Here is a 22,726-nt window from a genome sequence, read left to right as displayed (position 1 = left end):
CCTTTGGGTACAAACCATGCCTGGGCTAGGCTGACAACTCATGCTTCCTGTGGTTAACATCCTACAATCCATGGAAGCATAGACTCAGGTCAGGGAAACAATCATGCCCCTGCATCAATTTCCTTTCTACCTAATGCTGAAGCCTTTCAAGAATCCTGCTTTTCTTCCTCTGTGTGTTAAGCAAGATTCTGTGAGGTAAAGATGGAGATCCAGGGACTGAGACAGCAGGTGGGAAGGGACCAAGGAAGGAGATGCAGGCAGAAATGATAGATGGAATTATGGTAACCTACACTACCCACTACCTCTACCAAAGCCTCTAGGGTGGCCACTGGAGCAAAGAGGGCCAGCAGTGCCAGAGGATACTCAACACTGAAGAGGAGCCCAGTTGGTGGGCATTTAGGAGGGATGGACATGTAGGTCAGAGGATCAAGCACAGGGACAGAGGGTCTGCTGGGGCATCTCCCTGCTCGTTGTGTGACTGTGGCTATAAAAATGGTTGTAGCTGATAGTAACCCTTAGATATCAATGAAGGTAGCAATGCTGCCGTTGTGCTCTGGGTGTGTCACCCTTTGCCGAGACAAGGGTCCTAGGCAAGTTTCCTAGTCTTAGGGCACACAGGAGTCTCAAGTCTCAATACCGTGTGGATTGGAGAGGCTTCCTTATTGCACAGTCTGCAGTTGAGTCACCATGCTCAGATCAAACTTCTCTTTTTAAGTGTGTACTGTTTGTATTACCATGCCACCTTGATGTGGCATACACGATGCCCAGGATTACTTTAAAAGGGAAGTTTGGCACATGGGCACTGGAGAAAATTTCCTGAACAAAACACCAATGGCTTATGCTCTAAGATCAAGAATCGACAAATGGGATCTCATAAAACTGCAAAGCTTCTCTGTAAGGTAAAGGACACTGTTGTTAGAACAAAACGACAACCAACAGATTGGAAAAAGAGCTTTGCCAATCTTACAACTGATAGAGGGCTTATATCCAAAATATACAAAGAACTCAAGAAGTTAGACTCCAGGGAGACAACCCTATTAAAAAATGAGGTTCAGAGCTAAACAAAGAATTCACAGCTGAGGAATGCCGAATGGCTGAGAAACACCTAAAGAAATGTTCAATATCTTTAGTCATAAAGGAAATGCAAATCAAAACAACCCTGAGATTTCACCTCACACCAGTGAGAATGGCTAAGATCAAAAACTCTGGCGACAGCAAATGCTGGCGAGGATGTGAAGAAAGAGGTACACTCCTCCACTGTTGGTGGGATTGCAGACTGGTACAACCATTCTGGAAATCAGTCAGGAGATTCCTCAGAAAATTGGACATTGAACTACCTGAGGACCCAGCTATACCTCTCTTGGGCATATACCCAAAAGATGCCAAAACATATTAAAAAAGACACGTGTCCACTATGTTCATAGCAGCCTTATTTATAATAGCCAGAAGCTGGAAAGAACCCAGATGCCCTTCAACAGAGGAATGGATACAGAAAATGTGGTACATCTACACAATGGAATATTACTCAGCTATCAAAACAATGACTTTATGAAATTCATAGGCAAATGGATGGAACTGGAAAATATCATCCTGAGTGAGCTAACCCAATCACAGAAAAACACACATGGTATGCACTCATTGAGAAGTGGCTATTAGCCCAAATGCTTGAATTACCCTAGATGCACAGACCACATGAAACTCAAGAAGGATGACCAAAATGCGAATGCTTCACTCCTTCTTTAAAAGGGGAACAAGAATACCCTTGGGAGGGAATTGGGAGGCAAAGTTTAGAACAGAGGCAGAAGGAACACCCATTCAGAGCCTGCCCCACATGTGGCCCATACATATACAGCCACCCAATTAGACAAGATGGATGAAGCAAAGAAGTGCAGGCCGACAGGAACTGGATGTAGATCTCTCCTGAGAGACACAGCCAGAATACAGCAAATACATAGGCGAATGCCAGCAGCAAACCACTGAACTGAGAACGGGACCCCCATTGAAGGAATCTTAGAAAGGACTGGAAGAGCTTGAAGGGGCTCGAGACCCCATATGAACAACAATGCCAACTAACCAGAGCTTCCAGGGACTAAGCCACTACCCAAAGACTACACATGGACTGACCCTGGGCTCCAACCTCATAGGTAGCAATGAATATCCTAGTAAGAGCACCAGTGGAAGGGGAAGCCCTTGGTCCTGCCAAGACTGAACCCCCAGTGAAGGTGATTGTTGAGGGGAGGGAGGTACAGGGGGGAGGATGGGGAGGGGTTAGGGGATGTTGGCCTGGAAACCAGGAAGAGGAATAACAATTGAAATGTAAATAGGAAATACTCAAGTTAATAAAGATGAAAAAAAAGGGAGGTTTGGTCGAGTGTGGTGACATAAACCTGTAAACATGTCACTTTGGGTAAGGTAGAGGAGGTAAAAGGCTCTCCAAATGCCAGGTAGTCTAGGTTACACAGCAGGCAACTCCAAACAGACTCGACAGACTGGATTTGTACCTTTATTTATTTAAATGTATATCTAACAGTAGTAGTTAAGAAAGAGGAGGCCATAAACTTGAGAAAAGATACATGAGAGGCATAGAAGGGAGGGAGGAAACAGAAAATGTGTAATTATATTAATTATTATATGTGTAATCCTATTAATTAATTTAATTAATACTGGAATGAATTAGCAAGAGTGGAGTAATCTGTGTGGATGGAAATACGTTCTTGTTGACCTTCAACAGTGATTTTGAATGCCTTTCAGATTTTGATTCTCAGCCTTGGTATGGTGGATGAGGACTTCCTACCCACGAACCCCAGGAGCTGTTGGCCTCTGCTGGTTTTCACCTTGTCCCAAGCATCCTTGGTATCAATATCAGTGAGTAAGACTGCACCACCCCTGTGATGAGATGTGCTTCTTAACTTCTTGCAGCTTGAGAATTCACCTGGTGGGCAGTGGGAGGTCAGAGATTCAATACTCCAGGTTCAACCCACTACATGCTGAAGACTCTTCTTGGCCTCCGTAGATTTTGTCCACAACATAAAGGAAAGAACTGGCGGGACTCTGAAGACTGATCTGAAGTACACAGCAGCACAGATGGTGAGAGTCTGTGAGTTCCACTCCAATAGACAGGGTCTCCCATCTATCCTGCTCAGAGACAAATGTTCAAAACTAAAGCCTAGGATATGTTTTCCAGGTAGGATTACCCTGGCTCCCTTGGACTTGTTCCATCCCATAACCAATCTCCCCTTCCAAGGCTGCTTTCTCCTTCTCTGGACCCAACTAACCATGTTCTTCCTGATTCTCCAGGGGTAGATGTTACCTGCTAGTGTAGTGGCTTACTGATGGACGAGTACATAGAAGACACTGAGGACCCCCGATGCTCTCCAAGTTAAGTTCCATGAGACAATGGCAGACTTCATATTTATGACCCCTGCAAACAGCTCATCTGTAGTTTGTGTAAAGAGAGACAGATTGAGACTCTCAGTGTTAGAAATTCTACTCCATGAAGGATATCATGGGCTCAGTCTCTAGTACTAGAAAAAAAGAGGCCTGGTTCATAAGAGGTATCTCAGAGCTGGATGAGTCCTCTGACACCCAGGCTCTATGTTTTTATCAGGACCCTTAGGGCTCTCTCATCTAAGTAAATCCCATGTCTAATGGGAAAGAGTGAAATCTGTTCTAGTTACAGATAAAAAATCTGAGGTAGTGATGCTCTATTGCTTGCCCAAACTACTCAGGTATGAAAACCAAAGCTGTGATTAACCAAGGCCTTACCAAGGCCTTTCCAAGGCTCTTGCTTCAGCCCTGGAGTCCATGCTCTCTCTCAACTCCCCAGCCCTCCAACAATTGTGATTCCTCACAACTTTAGGCCAAGGTATCATTTCGCAAAGGATGAGGCAGGACAGCTCCATGTGAGAGGCCACTTTGTCATCATGTGTCCAACACTCAGAGTTCCCATGCCCCTGCCTACTTCCACGAGCTCCTGTACCACCCCAAACTCTTCAGAGACATCAGACAATGTCATGTGAAGGCCAACTATGATGGTGAGTTCGCCTTTGTCGATATCTTTGGATTCTCCTTTGGGAGCAGCAAACATGAGTCTTCTTTTCATGAGCCAGATGGCAACCCAGATGAGTACTTGGGGAGTGACTGGGCCCTGTTAAGTAACTGTCCAGTAAGAGCCTCTTACAGCCATCTTATAAACACCTTAAAAGCCCATACTAGTGTGAGAGTCTGAACCCTTCCCTGTCTAGACTAGTGCTCACTCCACCTGTCCCCTCCCTGACCATGGAATCAGACCTCATATGAGAGAAAGTCAACGTTAGTTCATGCTATTGCTATAAATGACTTCACCATGTCAGAGGGAAGACTGAGGCATGCAGAGATTGAATTAGAGCCCTGACCTGCTAACTCAGTCTTCATCCTTAGAGCCTCTAGTTCTGTCTTCTCTGGAAGTTAAAGGCTATGATTTAACACTACTATCTACATTGTGGTCATCTTGGAGCAAGGTCCCAGAAGACAGCTCCAGGTCACAAGCCACCATGTCAGAGTGTCTCCTTGTCCTCAGGTCTCCATGTCCTAGTCTACTTCTATGAGTTCTGGCATCCGCCCAACTTTCTCAAGGACTCTAAGCCATCCCACATGAAGGGCAACCATCGTAATAAGCATCTCTTTCCCATCAGATTGTCCTATTGTGTGGCGATGAGTCTTTCTCATTCCCCAACAGCTGGGTAACTAAGGGATGACTGCCCCTACTTTTCATGTGTCTTAAAGAAGGATTTTATCAAATGTGGGCCATTTTACAGCTAAAAATACTGCTGTGGGATTAGAATTCAAGTTCTGTGTTTCTTCCTCCTGTTTCCCTTTCCAACTGACCATAGTAGCATGAATAGGGGTATCTTATGTCATTCATTAATCCACATGTTTGTTTATGGGGCCTGGTTTTGTTTGTTTTTGTTTTTGTTTTGTTTTGTTTTTGAGAAAGGGTATCGCAGTGTTGGAATGGTGGTCCTACACAACCTAGCATGGTCTGAAACCCAAGGCCATGTGTCCCTTCTGTCTAGAGGCCTGAGATAACAGGTTGTATCACTATTCCAAGAAAGGTATCTGAAAGTCATGACTTTTTCCTCAGACTACTACTCTATGACAGAGGTAAGGAAGGCTTTCTGTGTAGTAACGAGCCTAGGAGAGCTTCCATTGGAGGCTAGGACCAGTAAGGGCAGAGTAGGGAAGGGGTAAACCTGGATCCTGGCAGGTGTGAGGTAGACATATGCAGGGCCCAGGGTCAAGCTCAGGAGGTATGGTACGTATGGAATATGAACTGGCAGCTGCATGCTGGGTCAGGACCAAGATTGTCTGAAGGATTGGATCAAATGTGGGCCACGTGCAACTAGAGCAAGATATGCCAATTGTCTGCAATTGACCTCTCTGAGGAAGAGCTGTTGAGCAGGAGGCTCTACTGGAACAAGTTTATATGACATATATGAGTGGACACCCCTCAGCCTCTCTAGACAGAGGATTCCTATGCAGGGGTCCCCTTATCTGTGGTGACCTCATCAACATGAATGGATTCTTCACCAATAGGAGCCTCCTTTACAATGCTAGAGCCCACTCAGGCAGGAATCTCTTGTGGGAGATTCATTGAAACATTGATTTTCCTTATATCTTTGTATATCTAGGACACAGTCAAAAGGTGCCATATATAATGGGGGAGGTTCTCCTTCCCTCTGAATTTTTCCTGGAAGTGTCCTCTGAGCCCCACCCAGAGGTGAGTTTCTTAGTTGATCTTATCAAATTGGCAACCTAAATTAAACATCACTTCAGCTTACAGTTAGTAAAATATGAGAGTGATACAATTTTATTTATAATCACTGATTATCTCCCCATAATCAGGAATGTTTTTGTCTATGCAAACATACCCTTAAAAGAAAGGACAAACAGCTCACATGATTCTGCCTCACACAGAGCAGACACTAATGTCCTCCTTACATCAGGACACTTGCACCTCTGAGCCTCTATCCCCTAAGCATGCTCTATCCACTATCTTGACCCAAATCAGGAAATGAGTCTTTGACTCAGTAGAATTCAAAATGCCCTGTGCCTCACTCTACTAGGAGTCTATAGTTACAGGAATTCCCAAGGCTACCTCGTTGGTCCTTGTTTGGCCACAATGCACAATGCATACAGTTGGATATCCAACCAGCTGTGGGTCATATTCTGAAAGCCTGCTGGTCGGAGTTCTGGACTAAGACCCTGCCCTAGAACATCCTGGAGCTGAAGGTGGCTGAGGACAACTACATGCAACTAGAGCAAGATATGTCAGAGTTTGTACTGAGCACAAAGGGGATCAGCCCGCAGTGCCCAAACTCTCTGAAGAGACAAGAGCCCCAGTAGATGCCAGATTTTCTCTACCACTAAATCTGTGATCTTCCTCTCTCCTTCACTTCATCTTCCTCTTGTCCTTTTCTCCTCTTCTCCAAGGTCTAGAATTTCTGAAATGAAGCAGCTACTTTGGAGGTTGGTGATCTCATAGTGGGTGTGTGTATAATTTCCACGCCCACCTCTCCGTGAGTCCAAGTTTTCTTACACTGGCCAGTAAAATTGTATCACTCTCATCTTTCACTAACTGTAAGCTGATGTGATGTTTAATCTTGAATGTCAATTTGATAAGATCAACTAAGAAACTCACCTCTGGGTGTGTCTCAGAGGACACTTCCAGGAAAATTTCAGAGGGAAGGAGAACCTCCCCCATTGTATATGGCACCTTTTGGCTGTGTCCTAGATATAAAGAGATATAAGGAAAAGCCTGTTTCAGTGTGTCCATCTCTGTTGTTGCTGCTGCCTTCAGCCATCAATATGAGATGAAGACCAGCAACTCTCCAGGAATCTTCCAGGCCTTCAGTACCAGATTGGAACTGCTAAAGCCCTGAGATTTGTAAACTGAGCAGAGACTGGGTTTCTTAAGGTCTCCAGGATACATGTGGCCATTGTTAGAGTGCCCAGCCCCTTAAAGACAAAGCCACTCTAGTAAATCCCCTTCTATAGCATATGCATACTCCATAAGTTTTGTTAATCTAGGGATCCCTGCATAATACAGTGCTTACAATAAAATCCTCGTAAACTGCACAGTAGGTGCTGTGGCTGATGCTTTTGTCCCAACTACATGGAAGTCAGAGACAGGAGGATTGTACAACCTTAGTATTTCAAAAATAACCTCTTTGAAACATGGGCACTGCAGCTCAGTAATATATATTACATATGTAAATGAGTATGTATGTCATATGACAAGACATGTATAACATATATGTATATGTGTGTATGTCACAGGCTATGTAGCTTATAAACAAATGAAATATGTTCAGTTTTAGAGACAAAGAAGTCTAGAGTTAAGATGTCAGTAGACTTGCTGTTTAACAAGGATAGCTCTTTGGACTAAAGATTTTACCCAACATTCATCAAAGAGAAAACAGTGGTTCTCATGATATGATAACTTCCTAACAGCTCCAACTCTTAATTGTACTACACTGTAGATTAGGTTTCAACGTATGATGCAACTTAGATGATATCTATCATTGGCATTGGATAATTAACTCACTCATATCTGTCTTTCCCAAGTGGTGGAAAGATAAGTGGGCCTGAACATCCTCATTAGTCCCTCAAAGCTGAAATGTGTGTGTGTGTGTGTGTGGGTGGGTGGGTGTGTGTGTGTCCATCTATAGGTCTGTAAGTCTGTGTCTCTATCTGTGTCTGTGTGCAAAGTTGGTTCTTATTACCACAGACAGGAAATGCTATGAAATTTACATTTGCATGCTTAGGAAATCTGGGAAATATGTGTCTGTGGGGTGTGTCCTAGAAGTGGGGTGCGGTATCAGAAGGTCCAGAAATGTCCCACAAAAGAGATGCCTGTTTGACATCTGAGCATGTCCACATGTGGAGGGGCACATCTGCCCTGAGAAACCTCCTAGGTCCTCCTGGAATGTCAACCATTTCATCTCCCGTGATTCATTTTCATTCTTACCTTATCGTTGTCCCTAAGCTCTCATACTTTATGCCAATTTGCAAAGGTGACAAAATGTATTCAGTTAGCCCCTGGGCTCTTCCAAAGCATTTTCTTCTGTCATAAAGAGGTTGGTTCCTTCATTCTCCAGACCCTGAGACTGCCTTATATCTCTAACCATGCCCACCTTGCCCCACTAGGGTACAGTTTTCCTAGGTTGGAAAAGTCCTCCTTCTTCAATCCACTTTGTTGAAGACCAACCACAGAACACCATCGTCAAAGTGATGGTTTGCATATTCCTCGCTCCAAACACCAGAGAACAGAAAGGAATTGAAAACATCTTTTAGCCTTGGCTCAGTAGCTGAGAAGACAAGAACCCTTCCTTTGATTGCAGGAGAACTGAGGCTGATATTTGTACTGGGACTCGGGATGTTATCGAGCTCCTGCTGCACACACGCATCTGTGAGGTCTCCATTTCTGTGGACAGACACTTCACAAAACGTCCTTTAGAATTTCAGTAGCTATACTATTTTTTTTAAAGCTTTGTTGTCTAATGATTTCAATGCAATCAAATTTGCACACTTGCCAGCATAGATAAACGCATTTTGACTAAAAATAGGACTTGGGCAACCAAGTCCTTAAGTATACTTAAGTATAAGACTACTTCTTTCATTGGGAAGAGTTCTCTTGGGCTCCTCTACATAAATCATTGTCTGGTCTCTGCTCCAGGGCAAAAACTTATTGATGCTATAATTTGGCATTTGTATATAAAATAAACATCAGAGCCCTGGAGGCCCTATCATGGAATAGGAATCCTTTGTGACTGGTCCTCTTACTAAGTACAGTGTCTTTAAGATTCCAGTGTCAGTCCACACATGCACACAACACATTTTATCTACTCCTTAGTTGATGCACATCTAGGTGACCTGATTTTGACTACTTTTTAATCAAGCTCTTATGAAATCTCTCTCTCTCTCTCTCTCTCTCTCTCTCTCTCTCTCTCTCTCTCTGTGTGTGTGTGTGTGTGTGTGTGTGTGTGTGTGTGTGTACTTTTCTTTTGGCTAAAGACTTTGGAGTAGATAGGATAGGAGTATTTAACTTCTAAAGTAACTGTCAAACTGTTTTCTATAGTAACTATATCATTTTGTGTCTCCTCCAGACATGTATGAGGGGGTCAGTAGCTCCCAATCTTAGGCGACACTTGGCCCAATGGTTATTACATCTGATTCAATTGAATGGGTATGGATAATATATCAGTGTTAAGATGAATTTTGAGCCTCTGGTTCTCTCTCTCTCTCTCTCTCTCTCTCTCTCTCTCTCTCTCTCTCTCCCTCCCCCCCCCCCCCCCCCCCTCCCCTCTTCCCTCCCTCCTTTCCTCCCTCCCTCTCTCCCTTCTCTGTTTCTTGCTCCCTTCTCAATTCTGTCTCCCTCCTCCAATGCCATCTTTATCCCATATTTTTACTATGGTCTTAGCCATTATTAACACTGGGCCTCCGAGTGGTGGTACTGTAAGAGGCAGTGTACATGGATTTTTCTAAGCTGAGTTAAAATAGTCTGGGATTAAGAAGTACCAGGATGTCCAGGGAAGAATAAAGAAGCTGGTTCCTTGACCTCAAACTTAGAGACACTGGAGACTTATCAGGCCCCACGGCCCAGCATTTCATTTGCTTATGGAACTGAAGAAGGGGAAGCACCTGGCAGGAAGGCTGGAACCACAGATTTCACAAGAATGCATTGTAAGGATAATATTGAATAAAAGCAGGCCTTGTACATTGGAGGAGGAAGTAGAAGCCATGACTGTTTCATGTCACAGAAGCCAGAAAAGAACCAAAGGAGGAAGTCCTGCCATGCCCACTATGAGTCCCTAAACTGTTAGGGTCCAGAAAGTTAGAGCCAAGGTCAGTTCTCAGGGGGTACTCAAGGCTGTCTGACATGGTCCATCACACCGCTTCCCCTGGGAAGTCACACAGAGCTAGGTGTGAACCCCTCATCCTGTAATCATTGATTCATCTCACCAGTGTTCTCTATGACTCTGAAACTGTTGGAGCCATCAACACACCCATGAAATGTCGTCAAGTGGGGGTGATGGGTGACCGGGTGCCTACGTGGGTAGAGAGACTTCCAACAAAGCCTGAAGTTCTGAGTTTGATCTCCCACATCTACATTTGCAGAATGAGAGAACTGACTCCCAGAACTTATCTTGTGACTTTTACATGCATGACGTGACATGTGAGTACCCACGCACCAACACACACACACACACACACACACACACACACACACACACACACAAAGTAAATAATTGAAAGAATAAACAAACAGTAAGAAAAACAGTTTAAAAAGTGTTTCCCAAGTGGATAAAGGCCTGTGTGTTGATCTGTGTGGAGTTAGCCAACATAGGAGACACAGTAAAAGATGGAGCGAATGTGACTAAGTAGTGCCAAAATTCCAGTATTTCAATGAAATGGCCAGTATTTCTGGGAGCAGCCCATAGAGGTCCTAAGATCGCTGTAATGGTCACATTCTGGGCTCCCGCCGTTGGGCTTCTCTCTGTCTATGGCATCTTCCGTATTTGCCTACTCAGAGAAGCCCTCCTGTTTTCTCCTGTTACAGCGTTTGGTTCCCTGACCTCTGCGCCAGCACTGACCTCTGCCAGTGAGCACAAGAACAGCAGTCATTGTGAATCTAGGTTTGAAGACAGGGTTCCTAGTATCCCAGAAGAACCGCAGGAGTGCAGAAGCCACCTGCGCCTTCTCATGAGGCCAAACGTGTTTTTCCTAAAGTTGGTCATTGGCCCTGTCATTTCTGCCTTTAGTTGTCAGGAAGAAAAACCTTTGCCCCGCCCCACATGCTCTCCCACCTACATTCCCTTTGGTCCTGTCTGGCCAAGGCCTATATATTCTGCTTTCGGTTATTGGATCACTGTCAGTCTGTAGAAGAACAGACTCAGGCCGGGGAGCTGATCATGCCGCTGCACAGACTCCCTGGATGCCTGGATGCTGTGGCCTGTGGGCTCCTGATTCTCCTCCTCCATGTGAAGGGTGAGACTCCCTATGTGGGGTGGTGGGAAGCAGGGTCAGAGCTGCCCGGGTCACTTGGAAGCTGAGATTGTGGGAAGAAGGCACCAGGGAAGGAGGAGCTCATCCAGATGACAGTTGAAAGCATGGGGAATGTGAGCCACCCAATGCGCCCACTAAAGTTCACAGAGTGGGTGCCATAGCACACCGAGGGGCAGAGATGTCTAAGAGATACTGAGGAGCCAGCCCAGTGTGAAGGGCTCCAAGGAGCTGGACCTGAAGGTCAGGAGAAGAGCAGAAGGGGCATTTCCCACATCTGTGCGTGGCTGTGACTGTTCTTAACTTTGGGTAATCGTAACAGTAATAACTTCGTGCTGCCAAATGACTGAGTGTATGACCTCTTTGGCCAGAGCAATGCTGTGACACCCTTCAGAGGGTACTAGGAAAGGCTCCTGGGCCTGAGGGATAAGGAAGCCGCTATACTCCTATGCCACAGCTGAATCGGGGGACCCTGAGTTCCCTTCCTGTGAGCTCTGGTGACAATGAAATGGAACTCCCACAAACTGGTGGCAACTGATTACAGAAAACTAACTCAGATGGTATCTCTCTAACAGGTCATGACTCATCTGAGGCCAACCCCATCAGAAACACACATACAGGCCAGGTCCAAGGCAAGCTCGTCCACTTGAAAGGCACCAAATCTGGTGTTCACAGCTTCCTGGGAATTCCCTTTGCCAAGCCACCCGTAGGACCACTGCGCTTTGCACCTCCTGAGGCTCCTGAGCCATGGAGTGGTGTGAGAGATGGAACCTCAGAGCCGGCCAGGTAAGTTCTGGGCCCAGACGGTTTCTGGTACTGGGATGAAATATGCTTCAAGATCTAGGCCATGCTAACGTGTCTCCTCCCTCTTGGCTACAGAGCAGTTCTCTGCCTGTGATGAGGGATATCTCCCATGCATTTTTCTTTTGCATGTGCTAAGGATTAGCATGTAACAACTGTGTCAGACTCCCAGGATAGAGCTTGGTATGTGTAGGGAGTTAGCTCCTGGTACTACAGTGAGGAACATCCAAATTCGTCCCAGAATCAGATTGTGCCAAGTGAACTCTCTGATCAGTGTGTTTATATTAAGCAAGAAGAGCCCTGAGTCTGGTGTATGCACTACAAGTCCCTCAGGAGAGCAGCAGTGATAAGTATCCTGCAGAGTCACTGCGACAACCCAGAAGGTTAAGTGTCATTGTCTAAGGGGCATGCATGAAAGCTTCCATGGAAAACATATAGGAAAACAAGATTCCCTGAGAGCCTGGACATGGGATAAAGGACTTCTTATTCCCTATGTTATAGTATTGTCCATTCATTCTTACAGTACCATTGTGGACACAGCACCCAAATATCCAGGAGCCTTACTTTCATTTCCTGTTGCTGTCATAAAAATACCCTGACAAAAGCAACTTAGGGAAGGAAGGATTCACCACAGGTCACAGTTCCTGGTTGCAACCATCATAGGAGGGAGGTTCTTTAGGAGAGTCCCCAGTAGGGAAAGCTGGTTAAATCACATTTGTAATTGGGAAGAAAGAGCAAAGAATGCATGATTGCTTGCTAATACTCATCACACTTTTGCTACTCACTCAGTTAAGAAGTCCCTTGCTAGGGAATGGTGACACCCACAATAAACAAGTATTTTTACTTTGATTTATGTAAGCAAGGTAATCCCCACAGGTCAACCTGATATTAGACAATTCATCCTGGAGACTCTCTTCCCAGGTGATTCTAAATAAATAGTACAAGGAAGGGGGTGAAGAGCACTACCCGCAGTTAATCATTTCCATAGAGAATCCAAGAAGTCCCAAAGTTCCAATCTCATGAAGGTCTGTTTCCACTCAACCAGAAACCTCCCTGGAAATCTGGACGCCTCTCAGCCTCCACAGAGCCAGTAACCCTTACCTTGATAGAAGGAGATTGTAGAGAGGAATGCTGTGTAAGAGGAGGTGTTGAGGGTGACTAGAAGAAACTCCTAAGAATCTGCTTTCTATTTTCTTTTAATTTTTGAGATTATAAGTACATCATTTCTCCCTTTGTTTTCCTCCCTCCAAGCCCTCCCATATAGCCCTTATTGCTCTCTCAAATTCTTGGCCTCTTTTGTTGTTGATTGTTGCTACATGCATATATGTACACACACACACACACACACACACACACACACACACACACACACACATTTCTAAATATAACCTGCTTAGTCTGTTTAATAGTGTGTGCGTGTGTGTTATGGCCAGCCATTTAGTATTGGATAACCTATAGGAGGGCACTCTTTCTTAGGGAAGATTTTCCTCCCACTCTGAGTATTCTTTATTTACCTCTAATTCCATGTAGATTGAGACCTCATGCTCTCTACTTACCTACTTTTGTATGTCTGCGTATGTTGTTATTATTCAGCTCATGTTTACGCTTTACTGTTGGTGAGACTTATGGGTGTATTGTCTGATATTACTAGGACACACAGGTTTTGATCGCTGAACATTTCTTGGGATTTAGCATCTGTCATTGTCAACAGGTGTCTACAAAATGATGATATAGTGAATTTAGAGGGTCTGAAGAGGATAAAGATGATCATGCCTCACTTCTCTATGTCTGAGGACTGCCTGTATCTCAACATCTACGTACCAGCTCATGCCAATGAGAGTTCTAACTTACCTGTGAGAATTGGGCCATGGTCAACTGGGTGGAGGTAAAGCAGTGTAGACCCTGATGAGAAGCCTTACCCTTTAGTGGGTCGAAGGTTTTGGGTTTTTGTTTCTTGTTTTGTTTTGTTTTGTTTCCATGTGGAACATCATAAGACCTAGGAGTTGGATTATAGATTAACTAAGGACACACACTACAAATTTGAGCCCTAGAGACCCAGTCAGGTATCCAAGGGCTGAACACTGAGATAAGCCAAATTTCTACCTTTGGAATATTGGTTGTACCTATGAAAATTGGTAAGTGTTTTGATTCATAATCAGAAAAAAATACTTGTGGAGATACCATTCTCCACACTTTTGAGGAGTCTGAGATTGCTAGAGACATTACTCTGGACTTATATCCATTAATCCAGGCTATGAGAGTCCTGATGCCACAATGGGGTTTGAAAATATGCTAATGGAACTACAGTTCCTCATCTGTGGCCTGGGTCTAGGATGCTGAGGAGTCCTTTTTATGTATTTATCCACAGAGATACACAGCAGCTGATAATCCAGGAGGCAGTTCTAATTAAGCTTGTGTTGTATAGAAGCCTCTGGCATCTCTTGACTTTTGTAGGTGATGGTATGGCTCCACGGTGGTGCACTGGTTATGGGCATGGCTTCCATGTATGATGGATCCAGGCTGGCAGCCACCGAGGATGTGGTGGTGGTTGCTACCCAGTACCGCCTGGGAATCCTGGGCTTTTACAGGTGAGCATAGGTCTGGGATGGGAAACAGGGGCTGAGCAGAACCTAAACAGCCTTTTGATCCCTGTCTCCTTCATTTCTCAGTACCGGAGATGAGTACGCCAGAGGCAACTGGGGATTCTTAGACCAAACGGCTTCCCTACGCTGGGTCCAGCAGAACATTGCCAACTTTGGAGGCAACCCTGACTCTGTCACACTTTTTGGCCAGTCAGCAGGTGGCACAAGTGTGTCTTTCCATGTTGTGTCCCCCATGTCCCAAGGACTCTTCCATCGAGCCATCATGGAAAGTGGGGTGGCTCTGCAGCCTCTCTTTATATCTAACTCCTCTGAGACAGTCTTCACAGTAAGTGCTCCATCACCCTAGCCCTGACATTTTGCCATTGCCCTCAGCCTCTGGTACTCCAGCACTGTGTTCAATGGGGAAACGAGGACCATGGGAAATAGCTTCTTTCCAATGATTTCTAAGAGGTTCAAGGATGAGGCTCTACTTCCCTCTAGTTTATACATGCTTTATACATTATGTGGCTTACAAAGCTCCTCCCAGCAGCTTTAATTATTGGCCGTAAACAGTATGCATAGGTTTGGGAGATGATTCAGTAGATGAGAGCGCCTGCTGTGCCAGTGTGCAGACTGAAGGTTAAGTCCCCAGAAACCACATAAGGCCGGACATGGTGGTACTTATTTGCAATCCCAGTGTTTCGATGGTAAAGCAAGTCTCAGAGGCAGAGGTGCTCTAAAGGTTAAAGGTCAACTACCTTTCTGTGGGCATCAGCAAGAGAACCTGTTTCAAATAAGGAGGAAGATGGCAAATGATATCCAGGTTGTCCTCTGACTTTCAGAGGCAAAATGTGGCACATAAGGCCCACTGTTACACAAGAACATATACACACACACACCAAAAATACGTACACACACAGAATGCACACACACACACACACACACACACACACACACACACACACACAGAATGATCCATTTCTCAGCTGTCAACTCTGAGCAACAGGAAAATGGGAACAATTTCACGCTCTACTGTACATAGCACACAATAAGATGATATATTTAGGGACAGCACCAACTTGGGACTAAAAAGGTACTCCTCTCCCATGCCAACTCCCATTACAGACGGTGGCAAATCTATCTGATTGTGAAACTTCAAACTCAGAAGCTCTGGTGCACTGCCTTCGAGGCAAGAGTGAAGCAGAAATTCTGGCTATTAACAAGGTTGGCAGAATTGTGTGTCTGGAAAGATGTTAGGCAATAGGGTGTGTGGCTGGAAGTCCTTTGGTACTCTAGACAAATTATTTTATGTGCCTGGCTTGACATCCTTTTAATCCTCGGTGCAAAATGAAAGGGGCAACTTGCCTCATAGAGTCCTGTAAGCAGGGTCTAAATGTAGGGTCTTTTCAGGGATGAGAGAGGAGAGGTGTGGTGGGAATGACCCTGCTGAGACAATGGGGAAATGGGGAAATAATGGATAACACCCAATTCTCTCTCTCTCTCTCTCTCTCTCTCTCTCTCTCTCTCTCTCTCTCTCTCTCTCTCTCTGTGTGTGTGTGTGTGTGTGTGTGTGTGTGTGTGTGTGTGTGTGTTTGTGTGTGATAGATCTTCAATACTAACCTTGAATGTGCCCTCAGGCCTTCAGGATTATGCCTGTTGTAGTGGATGGGAAATTCCTACCCAGACATCCCAAGGAGTTGCTGGCCTCTGCTGACTTTCACCCTGTCCCCAGCATTATTGGTGTCAACAATGATGAGTTTGGCTGGATTCTCCCTACGGTAAGATCCAGATCTAATCTCCTATGTGTCTGAGGGCTCATATGGTGGGCAATGAGAACTCAGAGATTCATTGATCCACATCTAAGCTACTTCAAATTCGAAACATTCTCCATACCCAGGTCTTTGAATTTTCTCAGACAATAAAGAAAATAACCAGAAGGAACTTGCAGGCTATTCTGAAGATCACAATGGCACAGATGGTGAGAATCTTTGAGACCTGCCCCCATTGAGAGGACCTCTCAATATACTGCTCAGACAGCATACCTAAAAGTGGGGGTTAGAGAAGGTTGGCTGGCTGAAGTCACTCAGAGCTTTCCCCCTGTAACAGACCTCATTGGCATTTTCCTACCCTAAGGATGTTGCCCACCCAACCTCATTTTTTTCTCATCACAATGTTGTAGATGCTGCCTCCTGAGTGTGGTGCCCTGCTAATTGAAGAGTACATGGGGGACACTAAGGACCCCCGGACCCTCCAAATGCAGTACAGAGAGATGATAGGAGACTTCACAATCATAGTCCCTGCACTCCAAGTAGCACGTTTTCAGCGTGAGTACATCTGTAACAAGGTTGAGGGTAGAAGCTCAGAGCGGTGGGTCCCAGGCAAGCTCTGTAGGGTCCAGACTTGACCTATATCTAGATCAGATCTCTGGTTCCAGACCCTAAGAGTCTTTATCTAATAAATCCTTATATCGAGTATAAGATGGTGACATCTTATCTGGGTACAGATGAAGAAAGAGCTGAGTGGTGTCTGTGACTTGATCCCCCAGGGAGGGCAGAGTCATTCTTTAACAGTGGGCTTTCCCACAGCCAGTGCTCAAGGATGGGGCACCACACTCAACTGTTTTGAGTCCAGATAACTTGAGACCAAGTTATCTTGTTGCCAAAAGTGGGTCAGGACTCTATGAGGTAAGCTGCACTTATGGGATCATGTATCCTTGCCCTCAGGTTCCCATGCTCCTGTCTACTTCTATGAATTCCAACATGGATCTAGATTTCTCAAGAATTTCAGGCCACGGCATGTAAAAGCTGACCATGGTGATGAGCTTTTCCTTATCTTTGGATCCTTCTTCTGGGGCACCAAATGTGAGTCTTTCTTATTTTCCATGAGCAGGATGGAGAAGCAAATTTGTCCCTGAAGGATGTCTGAGCCTTGAGTTCAATTTTGGAGTCCAAGACTCTGAAACAAACAGGATCAAGTGTGTACCATCTCACAGGTCAAAACCTACACTGAGTCTGGATCTTTCTTAGTTAAGCTTGTGTTAGAGAAAATCAGGATTCATTGGATCAGGCATGAGCCTGGGGGAATTTGCTAGATGGGTCTTGGATGCTGGGTTTTAAAGGAGGGAGGGAATGAAGCCTAGAGTTTGGTTTTAGGGTACAGCTGGCATGGTGAGTATGAAGCACGACTTTGGCAGCTGCATTAAGTGGTTGGGATCTGGACCCTTGTCTTCTCTCTGCAGTTGACCTCACTGAGGAAGAGAAGCTGCTGAGCAAGATGATGATGAAGTACTGGGCCAACTTTGCACGATATGGGTGAGAGGATGATCTTTACTCAACCTCCTAAAGGTTAGGTCTTCATGTAGGGATCCATTTGTGATTGGTGATCTCATTAGCATTCATGGATCCTTTATCTTGTGTTAGAGTCCTCTGTACCCAAGGCATACTGAAACAGATAGTTTGTAGGTGCTGGTAACTGGTCATTTCACAGTGACCTGAGGGTGGGTCACAGTACTGTGGTACTGTTCTTTAGATCTTGCCTCTGAGAAGGAGAAACAAAACAGGCCAAGTGACCTTATCCCACATGGAGTAGAAACTAGTGGATCAGACTTGCATTTCAAAATCAGGATGTCTGCACCATCAGGCCCCTCATCTTCTTAATTCACTGCCCTGTCTCACATCGGGAGGTCAGGCCTTATATTAAAGTGACCTTCACTTTTCTCTACTGTTTGGCATATCCATAGGAACCCCAACAGCAAAGGTCTACCCTACTGGCCAGTGTCAAGCCAGGATGATCAGTACCTGCAACTGGATATCCACCCTTCTGTGGGCCATGCCCTGAAGGCCAGAAGGCTGCAGTTCTGGACCAAGATTCTTCCCCAGAAGATTCTAGAGCTAAAAGGAGTTCATGACACAATCAAAGATGTATAGTGCCCAGGAAAAGTATGTGAACTTCAGTAAAGTCAAGGTTAGCCAGAGGTTCTCACAACCCATTTAGAAAGCTGTGTTAATTCCAACATTCACATAACCATTTCTAAGCTCTATAGTTGTCTATTTTGCCAACATAGATGACCAACACTCTACATGTCATTCCTTACTGAAAATGGTAGGCAAACTTTTTATTAGGCCTACTCCAAGATGACTCTCATGTAAGTGTGGGTGTGTAAGTGCCAAAGTACCCGCATCTTTTTTCATACTCCTCTGGTACTAGACTCCATTCAACTCTTCCCTCCCCACTTATTTTCTCTCCATCTTCTTTTCTTCTCCAAGATCCTAGAAACTTGAGGGAATATTGACTATATGGGGTAGGTTATATTAAAACCCCACACCCTTCTCTTGGCAAATCCCATTGCTTCCACATATTTATAAGTGGCCCAATTATCTAAAGTTCTATTGTTTTCCTAAGTTCAAGCTGCTTCTGTAGTCAGATCACAAACTGCTCCCAGTCTTGTGATAGGAATCTGTGGCCCCAGCTACTCAGAAACTGAAAGGAAATATTGCTTGAACCCAGGAGTTTCATACCAGTTTTGACAGCATAGCAAGACCTCATCTCATAAACAAAAGTATGTTCATAAGCTGTATGATTTGCAAGCAGCAGAAATGTATGTGAAGTTCTGTAGACTGAAGAATATAAGGTCAGTTTGCCAGCAGATCTGCTGTGAGACAAGCACTAGCTGTTTGATCCAAAGGTTACACTCATGTCCTCTCTAGGTAGGATGTGCAAACTCTAACACTCAGCACCCTGTAAGGGTCCCAACTCTTGGTATTGACACATTAGAAATTAAGTTTCTGCAAATGAATTTGAGCCTCACAGGCTTTTAGAGCTTAGCTCCCAGACCTCTCTGACAGTAGGCACTAAGCATGCCAGCCCCTGAAAACCTCTATGCAGATTGCTCCTACAGAGGAAATATCATGTTTCCTTCCCAAGAAGTAATTGTCCACTTTCATAAGAAACTGAACTTGACGTGTTCATAAATACCTCAAGCAAGGCCAAGAGTGGGGTTGACCAGAGGCCTTGGTGGGATTCCTCTATTAATACATTTTCTCTTATTTCTATGGTGTTTGTAAATACTACGACACTCATACTTGCATGAACCTATAACATCTGTAAAGATCCTTTGCTATTGTGTATGTCGTGGGTGTGAGGTGGAAGAAGTATGAATGTGCTGACACGTCTAGCAGAAGACACTCCTGTCCCTGGAACCCTGACTCATGTATGTGGTGAAGCCATCAGTCAGGGCTTCACATACATGAGTGTCTTTTTGTTTTATAGAATTTCTCCAGTAACGTCCTGACTCTTCTTGACAGTCCATGGGATTAATTTTCATTCTTAAGTTACTGTTGCCCTAAAACTTCAACTCCAGCAACTCAAGGTCTCTTGTATATTATGTCATTTACAATAGTGCCAAACCATACCTTTTGTTTCCCCTAAGGCATTGATGTCATTGAGAGGGTGTGTCCTGATGTCCTATTGATTTTTTTTAATTTCTCATCCCTCTACCTCTGGTCCATTTGCCTCCCTTGGGGAACCAGTTTTCCAAAGACAAAATCCCTTTTCATTTCCAGCACCTTTGGATGAGAGTGAAGGCTCCTACATTGCCTCTCTTGGACACTAGGGCACAGATGAAGGGAGTGATAAGACCTGGCAGAGTGGCTGAGCCCATAGTTTTCATCCATTCCAAGAATCAATCCCTCCATGCCCTCAAGCTCTGCTTCTGTTGTGGTCCTGGAGATGGCTAGGGAACACCGTATCAGTTCCTGTCCTATAAGAGGAACCACTGGTATTTAGCTGCCAGCAGAACGTCCTTAAGACAAGGTCAAGCAATTCTTCCTTTAATCCTTGCAGAGGTGTATAATCTTTGGTTCCTTTTGTCCTCTCAGCAGCTGCATATCTGAGTCACTTCCATGTAAAGACTCTGCTTTGGTTGGAAAATGCAATGTTTTTTGAGAGAAGGCTCTCACTATGTAGCCTAGGCTGGCGTCCCATTCACCATTCTCCCACCTCAGCCTCTGGAGTACTAGGATTGTAGAACAGCATCACCAGGCTTTTCTAAGCAATATGTTATGTGGCCAACAGCTTTCAATTTTTTGATGAAAACATACATAGAGCCGTGTGTATGTTTAATTTTCAAAGGTTATGCAGACTTACCAGATGGGGTAAAGACACTGGTTACGAAACTTGATGACCTGAGTTTGATTCCCAGGACCCACACAGAAGAAGTAAAGAACGCATTCCCAGAAATATTGTGCCAAAATGTCTTCTGAGATGACTGTATCATATTTCAACACATTTAGACATATGTGGGGTGCCAATTGCTGCATATCCCCACCTCCATTGGGACTTGGAAATCTTTAGTATGGTTGCATTGAATGGTGTGTACTTGTGTACTGGCTGGTTTTGTGTGTCAACTTGACACAAGCTGGAGTTATCACAGAGAAAGGAGCCTCCCTTGAGGAAATGCCTCCATGAGATCCAGCTGTAAGGCATTTTCTCAATTAGTGATCAAGGATGGGAGGGCCCATTATGGGTGGTCCTGGGTTCTATAAGAGACCAAGCTGAGCAAGTCAGGGGGAGCAAGCCAGTAAGAAACATCCCTCCATGGTCTCTGCATCAGCTCCTGCTTCCTGACCTGCTTGAATTCCAGTCCTAACTTCCTTTGGTGATGAACAGCAATGTTGAAGTGTACGCTGAATAAACCCTTTCCTCCCCAACTTGCTTCTTGGTCATGATGTTTGTGCAGGGATAGAAACCCTGAGACAGTGGCTGAGCACATGTGGCCCCAGGTGCTGCCTAGCCCCACACTCCCTAATCCCACTTCCCTCCCATCCATGCAGCTACCAACAGTGCCAACAGTGGCAGTGAAGGAGCAACTTGGTTCTTTTAAATCTCCTACTGCACCTGCTCAACTACACCCAGGCTGGCAGGAGGAATGGTATAAACAACACATGGCTGGTTGCCATCTTGACTACAGGATAAAGAAGGAGGAGTCATAGCTTCACTACTGATTTAAGGGCAGTCACGTGGCTGGCAGCCATCTCTGTTATGGGTTGGAAAAGCAAAAAAACAAAAACAATGTACCTCGCTTGGTGGCCCTGACAGCCAAACATTGTAACGTAATAGTAACCCATTTGGCGTTTTGAAGGCATCACATTGTTTTCACTTGTTAGAATTTCGTTTTTGTCTTCCAAAACTTATGGTTATGCTCTATATCTTTACTAAAGGTTCTTTGTTTTAACATACAGGTAAAGTTTAGAGCAGATAACTAAAAACAGACAAAGGTTGTTTAACTCAGATATGCTTGGTAGGTGGTGTCCCTCAAACCTGTCAGAGAACCTGCTGAGAATGGCATTTAAGATGCTTAAGCTCACCATGACAGGGACTCCTATCAGTGACCCCTTCAAGGTCTCCAAGATGTGGGCGTAATGACAAAGGACTCCACCTGGATTGGGGTGCACTATGACTGGGCATAACTGACCCAATGCCTTATCCACTACTAGGACCCTGACCAAACTGTGGACAAACAGGACACGGAACAGGCTTTGTGTTGCTTACTATCAGAATTATACACAGCTTCTCAAGGGAGACTCTAAAAGCTAGAAGGGCTTGGACAGATACCCTGCAACCTCTAAATATCACTGATGCCAGCCTAGACAACTATCCATCCCCAGTGAAACTCCCAATCATCACAGATAGAAAAAAACAACATATTTCAAGACAAATCCAAATTTCAACAATATGTATACACAAATCCAGCCATACAAAAAATACTAGAAGCAAAACTCCATCCCAAGGATGATAACTACATCTAAAAAAACATTGAAAATAAGTAACTTCAATAAAAGTACAAAACACACACACACACACACACACGCACACGCACACTCACACACACACAAACACACACACTAATACCACCCATGTCAAATTACCAGGAAGTAATAATCACTAGTCATTAATATCTCTCAACATCAACAGATTCAATTCCCAATAAAAAAAAACAGACTAACAGAATTGATTTGAAAACAAGATCCATCATTCTGCTACATACAAGAAACTCACCACAGTAATAAAGAAAGTTGTTGTTGCAGAGTAAATGGCTGGAAAATTTTCCAAGCAAGTAGACCCAAGCTGGAGGAGCGATTCTTTTTTTTTTTTCCAGTGTGACCATGGTGTATTTCTTTCTTTCTTTCTTTTTTTTTTATCTTTATTAACTTGAGTATTTCCTATTTACATTTCGAAAGTTATTCCCTTTCCCGGTTTCCGGCAAACATCCCCCTAACCCCTCCTCTCCCCTTCTTTATGGG

The 22,726-nt window shown here is 44.6% G+C and overlaps 1 protein-coding gene across 2 annotated transcripts; it reads left to right on the top strand.

Moving 5' to 3' along the window:
• Positions 1-10,952: 10,952 nt before the first annotated feature.
• On the top strand, positions 10,953-18,352 carry LOC116893824 (pyrethroid hydrolase Ces2e-like). Of its 2 annotated transcripts, XM_032895538.1 has the most exons (12): positions 10,953-11,028; positions 11,619-11,829; positions 13,556-13,697; positions 14,299-14,432; positions 14,514-14,772; positions 15,552-15,650; positions 16,064-16,204; positions 16,324-16,404; positions 16,606-16,750; positions 17,150-17,287; positions 17,665-17,737; positions 18,166-18,352. In XM_032895538.1, the coding sequence occupies exons 1-12, from the start codon at positions 10,953-10,955 to the stop codon at positions 18,350-18,352; spliced, it is 1,686 nt and encodes a 561-aa protein (XP_032751429.1). The 2 variants fall into 2 exon arrangements, with proteins under 2 accessions (XP_032751429.1, XP_032751430.1); XM_032895539.1 differs by lacking the exons at positions 14,299-14,432; positions 14,514-14,772.
• The last annotated feature ends 4,374 nt before the right edge of the window (positions 18,353-22,726 follow it).

This window comes from Rattus rattus, chromosome 2 (assembly GCF_011064425.1).
Source record: "Rattus rattus isolate New Zealand chromosome 2, Rrattus_CSIRO_v1, whole genome shotgun sequence".
In the NCBI taxonomy this organism is placed as follows: domain Eukaryota; kingdom Metazoa; phylum Chordata; class Mammalia; order Rodentia; family Muridae; genus Rattus; species Rattus rattus.
This window is presented reverse-complemented; position numbering and strand designations above follow the sequence as displayed.

Excerpts from the sequence above, each read along its gene's own strand:
- LOC116893824 (XM_032895538.1), top strand. The coding sequence starts at position 10,953 with ATGCCGCTGCACAGACTCCCTGGATGCCTGGATGCTGTGGCCTGTGGG. Across the intron at positions 14,433-14,513 it reads GGAATCCTGGGCTTTTACAG|TACCGGAGATGAGTACGCCA; the intron begins GTGAGCATAGGT and ends TTCATTTCTCAG. Across the intron at positions 14,773-15,551 it reads CCTCTGAGACAGTCTTCACA|ACGGTGGCAAATCTATCTGA; the intron begins GTAAGTGCTCCA and ends CTCCCATTACAG.